Here is a 13609-nt window from a genome sequence, read left to right on the forward strand (position 1 = left end):
GATGGTACAAAGGGGTGATAAATGACAATAGCTTCTACTGTTTAGCCATACTACCTTCTTTAAGGTAATGTCTTTCAGCCCTTACCTATACTCGGTGCCCTCAACATCTTAGGTGCTGATCTACTGACCCCTACAGACACGTAAGTCATAGATCTTTTTGTAATTGTTCTTCTAAGTTGTAAAAGCACTCACCTTTTTTAGGAGTTGTCTTAGTAATGTTCAGCTTGCCAGCTTTTTTAAATAAGCCTCGGATGCCTCCACTTCCTTCTTCACATTCATTGTCTTTGATAGTGGCTTCCAAAGCCAGCCTCTCCTGTTCTAATTTCTCCAATTCATCTAATGAAAGAAGACAAAATCACTTAACTCAGAGCAGGCAAGTTTCTAGGAACAATCTTATAAGTGATTTTAATATTAAAAATGGTGTCTAAGCAGTAAGATTATTTATACATAATATGATTTATCTGAACGATTATTAAAAAGTAATATGGATCAGAAAATTGTATTAAGAAAAATTGTAACTAGCTCAGAAAAATAGCTCTATGTGTTAAGTTATAACACATGAAGACACTGGGTTTTTATTTGTGAGGGTGAGGGAGGCTATAATTCCATCTTTATTCACTAGTAGCACACCCCCCTTCCCCTAAAAAAGCACAAAAAAATAGATCCAGTGTATATAAGATCTTGTATACCAAAAGCCACTGATTTGTTGGCCTAAGCTACTGGGCCAGATATTTTACAACTGGGAGCGACAAAATCACAGAAGTATATTAGGTGTATATCAGGCACACCACAATGCCTCTGAATTGAAACATAAAACTAAAGAACAAGAATTAAGGAAAGAGCACTGGATCTAATAATAAACTCTGTGGGCTCCATATACAAATTACAATGAAAAATATCCACCACCCCAATTCTCTTCTATAAGTGAAATACTTTCTGGAGTGAGTGACCAAAGTGGAAGAAACTAAAACTGAGGCTCCTGTGCCTCTGTCAGAGTCCATATCGCTGAAAAGAGTCTCACAAGACTCAAATCTGGAATAAGAGTTAAGCTGTGCAAAATATCCTGTCGAGGGTTTAGACCCACTATCCAAGCTTTGATGTTGCATCTGGCTGCCTTTTATCTTTTCTTTTCTTTCTTTCTTTCTTTTTTTTTTTTTTTTTTGATTCTTACTGTGACAAAAAATTCCTTACTGCTGTTATGTAATGCATTGCATCCCTTTCTGACCTCAACCCGCACTGGATTAGGGCAAATAGGACGTTAAAGGCAGGCAGTCGTATGACCATGCTAAAGAATGATGGGCATTCTTTCTCACTGTGGTAAGAGGGCACTCTTGTCACATCCCTGCTTCTTGCCTACTAAGAACAGAGCCTTAGAAAATGATCCACGTTCCAAGGAAGATAGTAGAAAACCTGGATTCAGTGTTATGCAACACTGGCAGGGCTTCTGTAAATGTCAACCCTCAGAGCCCGTTGCCTTATCTATATAGGAAGCAAAGCTATACAACTCAAGATTTATCAATTAAGTACTAGCTAAATCTGTCAGGACAGTCACATCCCAAGACGGTACTGTTATTCAGCAACACGGAATTGTCTGGCCCCTTTCCAGGTCCTAGCAATTAATCTTTTGCCAGTGGCATGTGATTTAAGGTCAAATCACCCATGTGATTTCCCCAAAGCTTCAAAGGTTCTCAAGACCAGCAGCTGCAGAAAATCTAAGAAATTAGACAGATGGTATTAAAGCTTAGACAGGAGTTGCTTACCTCTGACTTTCAAAAAGTGAACACAAGCTGCATTGCACTGGGGGTCATGACCAGTTACAGCTCTGCTGCTGGCTTTATGTGACATTAGGTGAGTCATTTACTTTTTCTATGCCTCTGATTTTCTATCTGCGAAATGGAAAATCGTAACCCTTCCCCTTTCTCTCTCTCCCAGCTTTGCAAAAAGAAAAAACAGCAATTCCTGCACAGTGCTTTGTTGTTCCTTACAGAACAAAATAACGAATGCATTTCTATAGGGAGTGTATTTGTGCAACTTCTGGAAAGGGGCTTAGTCATATAAAGCAAATCAAGTACTGTGAGAAACCTGGAAGTTATTTTAGCAGTTAATAGTTATTGTACATTCTTTGGGTGCCAGGGACTGTGCTGTATATTATTCCTTCCCAAATGACTCTGAGAAAGTTACTATTATTCTCATTTTATAGATGAAGAAACTCAGACTCAGAAAGATTAAGTAATTTATCTGATGTCACCCAGCAAATAACAGGGTTCAAAGGCAAAGAGGTCTGCTTGTCTCCAAATCCTGTGTGCTTTCCACCACGAGGACTTTGTGCTGTTGGCTTGTTGCTATTATTTCAGAGTTGTTTTATTAACCTCCAACTCTTCATTTTCAGTTGAATGTAAACACTCTAAGGCAAATGGTGTAATGCCAAGTTAATCCCCCCAAACCATGCCCCCCTTAAAATTTTCATTTTAAAGAGAAGACCCTAAGGATACAGGAACACATGGCTGGCTGCCTCGGGGCAGCAACATCACTGTCCTGGGTGACAGCCCCCTAGCTATTGCCCCCTCTGTGGGGGTGTTGTGGGGGGTCAGCTATGGGGTAACCTGATCTTTGCAGTCATCTGGAAGGTGCATATTTATTAGCTGCTTTGGGGACCACTGCCAGGGTTGCACTGAGGAGGGGGTTCTTTTACTTTTTGTTTTTTGGCAGGCTCGAGCATACCCTGTGATTAGCCACTAGTTGCCATGCTCTTTGTCCTCTAGGTTGGATAAAAGAGGAAAAAGAATAAATCCTCCTTTGTAAGGAATCAGCTGGCTGAGTGAACTGGGAGCTACTCCAACAATTTACTCGAAGGTATGTACAAAGCCCATCCTAGACAGAGTACACTGCAAAATCCCAGGCCTGAGAGACAAAACCAGACTTTGTTTAAACGAGTCAGATTCAGCAGTTCCCTCAAAGACGACAGAGACAGAGGTTGACAGAGTCAATTCTAAAGGCTAAAATCTGCCTGCTTGGCCATCTTAGATTTTCAGATCCACATAGTAGTATGCTCTCTTGCAGTGATTTTGCAAATTCTTATTAAAGTTAATTCTTAATTAATCACTTTGTAGGTGATCTAAGGCCTCCTCCTGGCCACCCCCTTCTTTTCCCTTTTCAGTGCTAAGTAGAAGTGACATTTTGATTATCTGTTCTTCTGAATTATCTATCTGGCCTACTGCTTGCCTCCATTTGCATACAAAATCACAAGTAGACTTCATCGAAACACTTCTTTCAGCAGGAGTACAGACTAGCTGACTTGCAAAAGTGTGCCATTAGTCACAAGGGAGATAAGGCAAGGGAAGGAGGAATGGAGAGATACAAACTGATTCCCACAAAGCTAACCAAAAATTACTCATTCTATCACTGCTACCATCACCACCACCACCACTACATTTGTGTTCAGGATTCACAATGCCCTTTCCAACAGTATCGTATTTCATCCCAGTACCACTACTAGGATGCAGGCAGAGTTAGTAGCATTCTCCCTCCTTAACTGTGAAGGAAATTTGGCTTCAGACAGTTCAAGTGATTTGTCTGAGGTTGCACAGCTGATGACTCAAGTCTTCTGTTTCCAATTCTAGTGCTCATCTCTCTACCATCCCTCATCAGTGATATGCTCTGACTGCCAATCTGCCTGTTGAAAAAATACCCAGTCTGCATTTTTTAAGGAAACCCTCCCCAAATTTCTCAGTCAGAAAAATTTCTACAACACTCCACATTTCCACAGTATTCTTCCTCAGCCTTCATTCCAGTAACTATAACTGTGTGACATGGACTAGAGTTTTGACATACAGGTCTGTTGTAGCCCCCACTAGTCTGCAGAATCCTGGAGGGTAATTTGTCATATTTCATTACAACATTCATTGAGGGTTTATTTTGTGTGGAGTACAAGGCCAAATACTTTGCAGCCATCATATACTTTCATCTGAAACAACAAATCTATGAGGTTGGTACTATACTTATTCCCATTTGAATAACTGAAATTGAACCCAGGCCCATCCCTCTGATTCCAGAGCCTGTGCTTAGGCTTCCCACACGCCTTCCCATATTCTTAGTTGTGCCCATGCCTTGCTAGTGCCCATCACCATAATCACTCAAGAATAATTTGTTGAACTAAAAGAACAGGTCAATTTTGTTCAATACAGTACAAAACATTTGCAAGTATTATCTCTATAATATAGGAAGCAAAACAAATGAATAGCTGTCAGGCATGGAGGTGTGTAAAATATGCAAAGAGGAAAATTTAAAGACAATGTTTGAAAGAAACTGAAAGAAGTAGAGTTATGCTGTATACAGAGTTAAAAAAGAGGGGCTGATAGTGGCTGATAGTATAAACCAGGCTGGTCTGAAACAGAAGGTAGGATAGGCGGGATTCATCTGAAGAATGAGAGTCAAGGAAAGGGGTCCTTTCCCTAGGAAGGTTACCACCTGAGCATATGGTAGGAATTTGAATCTTGCATATTAAATAATTTCATAGTATATCACTATCTACAAAGCTACGTTGCTGGAAGAGAGAGTAAAACCTGCCCTTCTCTCATTCCAAGATGAGGAGAATCCCTGAGGTTCTAATGATGGAGGAAAAAGCTCAGACTTTTAGGATCTATCAGTTCAGAGTGAGTTTCTAACCAGGTCTTCATCCATAATCCCAAAACATTCTCACAGGAGGAACAAAGAACAAATCCTCAGCTGTATCTTCATGCAAATGTCAAAGCCACTTGAACAGTGGTTAGTTAATTTTCTAATGCTTTATAAATTGATTGTATGGTAAGCAACTGGGGTGACTATTTTGAAATTTAACCTCGTCAAGATTTTCCCGAATGGTTTATTCCCAGTCTTTTTTTTTTTTTTAATGACTTTTAGCAATAGACAGGAGTCTACACATTACAGTTCAGTTTGAATCCTAAGAATGGAGAGTAGTCAATTATCTGACAACAGAAGGGAGAGCAGGGAAACCCACTGAATTCACATCCCCTCTGAATTCACAGCATCTTTTTTCTTTACTAATTATTAAATTATGATTCTTTCCTGGTCAGTCAACTCAAAGCTCTAAATGCTCCTATGAATCAATGTGCCGTACCTCAGTTGAAGTCTAGTTGAATTGAAAGCAGGAAGCAATAATGTAGTGGTCGCCTTCCAATCAAGTAATTATTTACTACACTCCATCTGTCTTTATTTTGCTAAGCCACTCCATCAGACACAGCAGAATCTTTTGCTCTGAGATGGCTGTAAATTGTGCAGTACTTACACAGAACGCTTGATCGCAATATATTGCAAATCACATTTCATCACATTATTTCCTACCAGTACAATTTGGACTCTATGTTGTAGTTGGCAAACTTGCTAAATACTCATGGGGAGTGAACAATGTGAAAAACTGAATTCTTTTGTGTTGTCATGTAATAAATTAATTTCTTAAGAGAAAATATCAGCCATCAGTACTGGATGAATTACTGCAGTATACAACTTATAATGCTCTGAGCATCAATCTTATTTACACAGAAAGTTATTCTCCTCACATCAGCCTGTGTACAGTATAGAAATAATTGTCATTAACTGGTAAATTATCTGTAAAGTTGATTTCTATTCACTGCTTTATTAACTACCGTATATGGGTGCTCTGAATTGCTAATATTTCTTTTAACTTATAATCTGTGATGACACTATGGCATCTGTGTTGGAAAAGCTATCACGGTAATCATTAACATAGTGTAAAGCAATACTTAAGATTTATCCGGCTCTTATTAAGCCCTGTATTACAGTATAATACAATGAAATGCAAGCCTGTTTCTTCCAATTCAAAATCTAATGTGAAGATTGTGTCATAAATTGCATAAACTTCAAAACAATGCGTGGAAATGTGGGGTAAAATTAATTTTTATCATTATGGTGTTGCTTTTCTGAATGTTCATGTATTTGTGTACATTGTTTTCTGGTTTGCTCCAGATAATTGGTACTTATAATTATTTTATTAGCATCCAACTGTATTTTGCCTTTCTTGACTAAGAAGCAGAAATATTTCAAACATCAAAGTGGATATAAATCAGATACATCCCATGGGAAATTAAAAGGGGATGCAGTTCACTGCCAGGGGTTTTTCAGAAACATACAGAATTTGCTTGCTGTATTGCATTATAGAACTAAATTGATGGTGCCTTTTGGCAGACAGAGCAGTGAGGGGTAGGAGCTATATCACATCTTTCAGCTTAAGAGATCAGCATAACATACAAAGCAAATGTGTAATTTAATACAAATTGTATTTTATATCCTCATTTTTCAGATGGAAAAATACAATACAAAAGACAGAAAAAATTAAAGTCCAATGTAGAAAGTTAACAACAGAACAGATCTCCATTTTATTTATTTATGTATTTTTGGCTGCATCTATGGCATGTAGAAGTCCCCTGGCCAGGGATCAAACCAGAGCCACAGCAATAACAACACCAAATCCTTAAGTGTTAGGCCACCAGCGAACTCCAAGTTCTCTTAATATTAGATTCTTGTAATTTTCCTTAACGTCATGTCGATCCTACCATAGACAGGCAACCCCTATGCTGGGCTTTTACAGGAATAGTTGGAAATAGTCTTGTTCCATCTCCATCTCTCAGATTTCACCTCTGTTTCTCATTATGTAAATCGCTGTCCTATCTAGCTCTCCTTTAAAAAGGCAGAATAGAGCCTTCAAACAGACATCATTTTGACTCTTAGCTCAACTAATTACTAGCACTATGAATCTTAGATAAGTCTCAATTTTATTAGCCATAAAATGGGGACAATGATAATATTTTCCTGATAGGGTAGTCAGAATGATAATTGTTATAACATATATGAACATGAAGTATAACACATGGTGAATAGTAAGTGCTCAAAAATGTTAGCTATTGTTGCCACTAATGGATTAAGTTCTACTAAGAAGGAATGTAAATTAATCATTAACACCACACGGAACGAATATATCTGACCTGGAGATAGAAAAGGTCTATGAAAGAGAAAAGGGGCATAAAAAAGGAAATCTAGGAGTTCCCTTGTAGCCTAGCAGGTTAAGGATTCTGCATTGTCACTGCTGTGGCGCAGATTCAACCCCTGGCCTTGGAACTTGTGCATGCCACGGGCACGGCCAAAAAAAATGCTGAAGGTGGTAAGATAACTTTTATATTGTAATTTTGCATAGGATGGACTCTACTCTCAGTTTTATTTTTTAAAACTCTTCATACAAAATCATAAAATATATATATCAGACAGTGGTTCTCCATCTTATACAAATGCTTGATTTCTAATTTCTTCATTCTCTTCCTCCTTTGCAATACAAGAATTGTTGGATCAGAAAATTTACCAGATCCACTCAGTTCCCTTCTGTTATAATGGTGTCAGTTGTGAAATGACCAAGCTGAACCCGAGCCCGTCAGGAGCCTACGCTCTCAAAACTCTGGCATGTGTCTCCTTCCTGTGAACCTACCAGCAAAACCCTGATCCTCTCTACCCTGGAGACCAAATGCCACTAGAGAAAAAAGTGGACAACTATCAAAATTGCTTCAACTTCACAGAGAGAAATGAGATTATTGTGCATGATCTCTCTCAATTTACCACTCGACTCTCACGTATTCACATAGCTCTCCATCAAGCTCCACCTTGTAATTCTGATTTTAGAAAAAGAAACATTTTTCTTCTGAATCAGGCCAGTTCTTCCATTCATGCCCTTCCCTTGATTCTTCCTGTTCTTCCAGAATCTTGCTCCATGACTTCATCTCTTTTTATTTCCTTTTTTTCTCCTTTTTTTTTTTTTAAATTTCATCTCTTTCATTACTCTCATCTTCAATTTCTCCTACTGCCTTGAGCCCATATTTTCAGCCTGGAAACAAGACTTTCTCCCACTCAAATGTCCACAGGTCTTCCTGCAGTAAAATTCCTCAACCTCATTCCTCTCCTTGGCTCCTTAACTTCTCATGATGGTGGGCCCTACCCATGTTATCTGCTTCATCCTCTCACATTCTCTCCTTAACCCGCTGCATTCTGGATTCTGACCACACTGCTCTACAGATATTGTTCTAAGATTATCTACACCATGTCAGTTATATTTCATTCACAGTCTTACTGGTATTTTTTGCTGTATTTGACAATGCTGATGATTCTTCTCATTTTGAGCACTCAGCTCCCTTGGCTTCTATGACACCGGACATTCCTGGTTCCTTTACTTTTCTGACCACTCCAGCTCAGATTTCTCTTTTAGGACTGGCTATTTCCAGTAGGATTTCCCACAGGAAAAAACTGAACCATGTATCTGTTCATTAAACCTATTCTTCCTCTTCTGTTTTCCATTTCTGTTGGTAGCACCACCGTTCATTTGGTCAGCCAGGGAATCTTTTTTCACTCCTCCCTCTCCCATATCCTACACATCCTTTCAAACCCCAAATGTTGCTCTTTTTACCTCCACAGTGTTTCTGTCCTTTTCTCCCCATCCCCTGAGAGGAGCCACTCTAGTCCAGGCTGTTACCTTCTCTTGTTTTGATTACTTTAAAACTCATTTTGATTTGTGTTTCTGTCTCTATTTCAGTCCTCTTCTAGTCTGTTCCCTGTGTAACTGAAATAGTATGAGATCTAAAACCCAAATTTCACCATATTATTCCCTCCCTTAAATCTCTTTAGTGGATCCTCCTTGTCGGCAGAATATGGTACACACTTTTTGATACAGCAAATGAGGTCTTTAAAATCAGGATCATCATTTAATTAAGCTTTACCAATGTAATTAAATATTTCTACATATTTTGCAAAAAAAAAAATCAGGATCTTATAAGAGCAGCCTCATCTTTCACTATGGTCTGCTTCATAATTTTCACTTCAGTAACACCAGTCGGCTTCTGGTTGCCCACATATCACATTCCTCCAGAGTCCCCTGTCTTCATATCTTTGCTAATGCTCTCCTCTTTGGCAGGAATACCATTGCTCCAACTCTCATTTTCCTCTCCCCCAACATTACCTAGTTAACTCTTACTCATCCACTAGATCTAAAATAAAAGGTATTTCCTTCAAGAGGCCTTCTGAGAGTGCCCCTTTTCTATTTTCCTAATACTCTACTAATATACCTATTATCAAACTAATAGTACATACATTTCCATTATGAGACTGTGAGTCTTTTGAAGATACAGATTCTTATCAGTCTTAGTCTACCCAGCACTGACACATATACCTTGCTTGATACATAAGAGAGACCACCCCCTGCCCAATATCCTTTTGTTTTAGTGTCATCTTGTCAGTGGACTCTATTATGAAGTTCAGCTAAAGAGATAAGTATGAATTACTAACCTCCCCTAATATTTTAGATGTGTCCTTCACTCCATACATGAAAGGATGTATTTAAACTCTAAGACTAAACAAGTAGTATATGGAATCTTCTACAGGGAAAAATTAGAATCACTAATCTGAATTAGTGTTTCTGCCTCCAATGTAAATTAGTGATTCAGAGCATGATACCTTCAGGCTCATTTCCCTGTTAGTGACAAACCAGATCATAGGCTCTTAAAAACAAAATACATGGTTTTCCAAGGACATAATTAATCTTAATTTTTCTGAAACATCTTGCAAAAATTAATTTGGCAATTTATTTTACAGAAGGTATTTATTTTCAGTGATGCTGGCTTTGTGATTTTGGGATGAGAAGAACAGTTTATAACTTCCCTGAATTATTGTATATTTCTGGTTAGCAGGACAAAGGCCACTTGTGCTGGCAATTGGGAATACACAGGGAAAGTGTACACACCTCAAGTGAGCACAAGAACAGGAGTTCCATTGTTAGAAGCTTTTGTCTGTATTGGACTCTGCACTATCCTCCCTCTCCACCACCACTGCCAACACCTAAAACAATGCCAAGCATGGAAGAGTTGCTCAATAAATATTTGTTGAATAAAGAAAGTACATACCTTGCACCTGAAGAACATGGGAGATGTCAAATCCTTGGCTGATTCTGACTATGACAACACCAATCTCAAAATCAAATGCATCACTGAAAGCAGAAGCAAAGTTATTAGTGATTTAAATGACTCCTTTAATCCTCAAGATTCGGACTAATACTAAACTTGCTCCTAGGACTTAATGTAGTTAAACTACAAAAATTCCCTTTTGAACATAGTCAAGAGCTGATGCCTTTTCTGTTTGTTTTCCCTTTATGCCTTTAAAAAAATGTATTCTGAGTAAAAGCAACTACTTCATTCAAACAATACTATCAACTAGAATTTTGATTAAGATTAGAATTTTAATTATTTAAAATACTTCATTCTTTTCTACTGTAAACAAAGGAATCACTGAAATATTTAGAAGTTTCAAGGTTGTAAAAAGCCTCTGAACTTACCAGTCAAACCTCTTACCCATTGAGGAGGAATCCTACAATGTTTGACATCATAACATCCCAGTTAAAAATGTCTCTAGATCCTCTAAGGGACTTTCACTATTGACTTTGAAGACACATTAGTAACAACACTTTTTTTTTATGGCAACTCTACCCTGTTGAAGTTGGCTGTTGTACCTTCTCTAACCCAGCCCAATAGAATTAGTAGATCATCTAGAAGGGAAAGAAAGCCTTGCTCTTTTACTTCTGTTTTATCATTTGTTTGTTTGTTTCTTTTTTTTTTTTTTTTTTTTGCTTTTTAGGGCCACAATCATGGCACATGGAGGTTCCCAGGCTAGGGGTTGAATTGGAGCTACAGTTGCCGGTCTACACCACAGCCACAGCAATGCCAGATCTGAGCCTTGTCTGTGACTCACATCACAGCTCACGGCAACACCAGATCCTTAACCCACTGAGCGAGTCCAGGGATTGAACCCGCAACCTAATGGTTCCTAGTTGGATTTCTTTCCACTGCGCCATTGGGAACTCTTATTTTTGTTCTCATAGAACATTTTTTTTCTCTCTCTCCTTTAAATATTGGGCAAATCAATTAGTACTTTGAGTTCATCTGAAGTATTCTTGTGAGTTCCTTTGTTCAATCTTTCATGGATCAGAAGCCCAGGGAACATTTCTGTTCCATTGCCCTTTCCCAGACATAATTCAGTTTGTAATTATCTCACAATACTCAAACAAGTCTCTAGCCAAGGTAAACCTGAACTTTCAAATAATGATATGAATAAGTTCAGTATAATATGAATATCCATTCTAAATTTGAACCATAAGTGATCTTCACTTAAAAAAAGATCCATTCTAGAAGTTTCGGTTGTGGTGCAGTGGAAACAAATCCATAAGGACATGGGTTCAATCCCTGGCCTCCCTCAGTGGGTGGAGGATCTGGCATTGCTGAGAGCTGTGCTGTAGGTCATAGACATGGCTTGGATCTGGCATTGCCACAAAGTAAACAAAGTAAATTCCTTATAAATCTGTTTCTAATTGTCCTTGATTGTAAAATGTAGACTGTGTGTTCCACAGAAAATATTTGGGTTCTGTGTTGAGCAGAATAATTTTGGATCCCCAGAGGCATCCACATTCTAATCCCTGGAATCTATGAATGTTTTACTTTACATGACAAAAAGGACTATGCAGATGTGATTAAGTTAAGAACCATGAAATGGAGTGACTATATTGGATATTCTGGGTGGGCCCAGTGTGATCACAAGGGTCCTTAAAAATGAAACTGGGAGGCAGAAGAGATCAGCCTAATGTGGTATGAGAAGGACTTGACCCATCTAGAGCCTTGAAGATGGAGGAAGGGGCCACAGGCAATAGGCAGCCTCTAGAACCTAGCAGAGGTGAGGCCAGGAATTCTCTCCTAGGGTCTCCAGGAGGGAATTCAGCCTAGCCCGTACCTTGATTCTAACTCAGGAAAATGGTGTCAGACTCTTAATCTACATAAGTGTAAGCTAACAGATTTGTAACTCACTAAATTTGAGGTAATTTGTTACAGCAGCCCGTGAAACTAATACAGATTCTAATTAAAATTAAACCATACTTAAGAATATTCCATAAATTAAAAATTTTTTATTCAAAGAAAAATGGTAAAATATTATACTATTGTAGTGATACCCCTTTATGTTAATAATAACACTCGCTTTAAGTCATAAAATAAAACAAAATGAAAAAGTTAGAAAGGAAAATAAAATATGGATGTGTTAGATCCATTGCTATAATGAAGTCATTTCAATAATGTAATGAAGTCATTTCACTTAGCCAAACCAGCGAAGTTTTATACTAATACAAACTTAAGCCACCTTAACACAAAACTTTATTACTAAAAAGACCAATTATTAATTTCATATAAAAGCCAGGAGTTTCCTCAGCGTAATATTACTAGGTTTGATTATTTTCGTCCTTTGAAATTTTTAGAATGTTTCAGATGGTGGGGAGATTGGAAGAAGTACTCATAACTTTGTATCAACTAATGGACTCTCTGAAGATTTACCTAATTCTTCCTATTTGCTCCACTCCTTTTTGTTCCCAAAGGTGAGGATGAAATTCTACTGAAGAATCTGGATGACAGAGCAGATCTAATCTATTTCCAAGGACATCTGGTCAGCAATTGACTGTGAGTCTAAATATATCAGAATGCTGTTTGCTAAGCCTGGCAAAATTCTGTGCCTGATCACCTGGTTTAGCCTTAACCTACTGAGCTTAGAGCACGAGCAGCAGCTAGACTACAGCATGTGGCATCCAGGCCTTTTATGTTTAGGGAACACATTTCAGTAGAATGCATTTAATACATTGGTTCCCCGGGTTAGGAGGACTATTAAGTGAATTTTTATCTTGTCAATAATGCCTATAATTTCAGAAGATGAAAATTATTTTCTTATGCTTCTTTTTAGTAGAACTAATTTTAGAATATTTTTGCTATTTTCCCTAAAATCCTCCAATCATGATAAATATGATGCCCCTTCTGGAAGGACCTGGAGGACAGAGCCTCATATAAGAAGCCCTGTGTATATGCTTTGTTTAAAGGGGAGGGGACTTTTAAGTGCAGCCAGACCTCTCAGCACAGTCTCTATCCCGTGGTATGAAATTAGAGTGAAGTCAGACCCCACACAGAGGAAATTTCCCATTTTCAGGAGCTCCTGACCCAAATGATGGCTATTGGGAATGGCTAACACTGCCCCCCCCCCCCCCCCCCCGCATCCCTCCTTGAGACCAAGCTGGTTAAATATTTTCAAGCTGGAAGAAAGGCTCAATTTTCTAGATGGTCACTGAGGATACCCTGAGCTTCTCTGTATATGTAGAATTTGTTTTCTTTTGCCCCAAAGAAGAAACCAAGCCAGGTAATACTTGGGGTATACATGTGCTTTTGGAGATAGCATAGCATTGTGGTCATTAGTTTAAACTTTGAATTTGGTTGGTCCTGGGTGGGAATTTCAGATCTGTCACTTATAAAACTCTGTCATTTTCTGCATTTTTCTTAATTTTTTTCTTTGGACATCTGGAAGTTCCCAGGCCAGGGACTGAATCAGAGCTACAGTTGTGACCTATGCCACAGCTACAGCAATGCTGGATCCTTAACTCATTCTGCCACGTTTTTCTTAATTTTTAATGTCTGTGTCTCTACTTATAAAATGAGAACAGTACCAGTACTTACTTTAAAGTCTCCTTATGAGAATTAAGTGGGAT

At 38.3% G+C, this 13609-nt stretch overlaps 1 protein-coding gene and 1 long non-coding RNA gene across 11 annotated transcripts in view; one reads left to right on the forward strand and one right to left on the reverse strand.

The window, feature by feature from the left end:
• Positions 1-13609, forward strand: part of LOC125119446 (uncharacterized) — a 92565-nt gene that overhangs the window by 41981 nt on the left and 36975 nt on the right. For 5 of the 6 annotated variants that reach the window (XR_007133096.1, XR_007133095.1, XR_007133097.1 and 2 more), the window contains 2 exons: positions 2763-2853; positions 12458-12539. This is a non-coding gene — a long non-coding RNA (uncharacterized LOC125119446). Of the gene's footprint in view, positions 1-1667; positions 1849-2762; positions 2854-12457; positions 12540-13609 lie in introns of those variants that run through there. The other variant, XR_007133094.1, reaches the window with a different exon arrangement.
• SLC12A1 (solute carrier family 12 member 1) overlaps positions 1-13609 on the reverse strand; it is an 89320-nt gene that overhangs the window by 14429 nt on the left and 61282 nt on the right. For all 5 annotated transcript variants that reach the window (XM_047766426.1, XM_047766428.1, XM_047766425.1 and 2 more), the window contains 2 exons: positions 9951-10033; positions 193-336 (listed from right to left, as the gene is read on the reverse strand). In XM_047766426.1, coding sequence (XP_047622382.1) covers positions 193-336; positions 9951-10033 — 227 coding nt within the window. The remainder of the gene's footprint in view (positions 1-192; positions 337-9950; positions 10034-13609) is intronic.

The sequence above is a fragment of the Phacochoerus africanus genome, chromosome 2 (assembly GCF_016906955.1).
Source record: "Phacochoerus africanus isolate WHEZ1 chromosome 2, ROS_Pafr_v1, whole genome shotgun sequence".
Classification (NCBI taxonomy): Eukaryota; Metazoa; Chordata; class Mammalia; order Artiodactyla; family Suidae; genus Phacochoerus; species Phacochoerus africanus.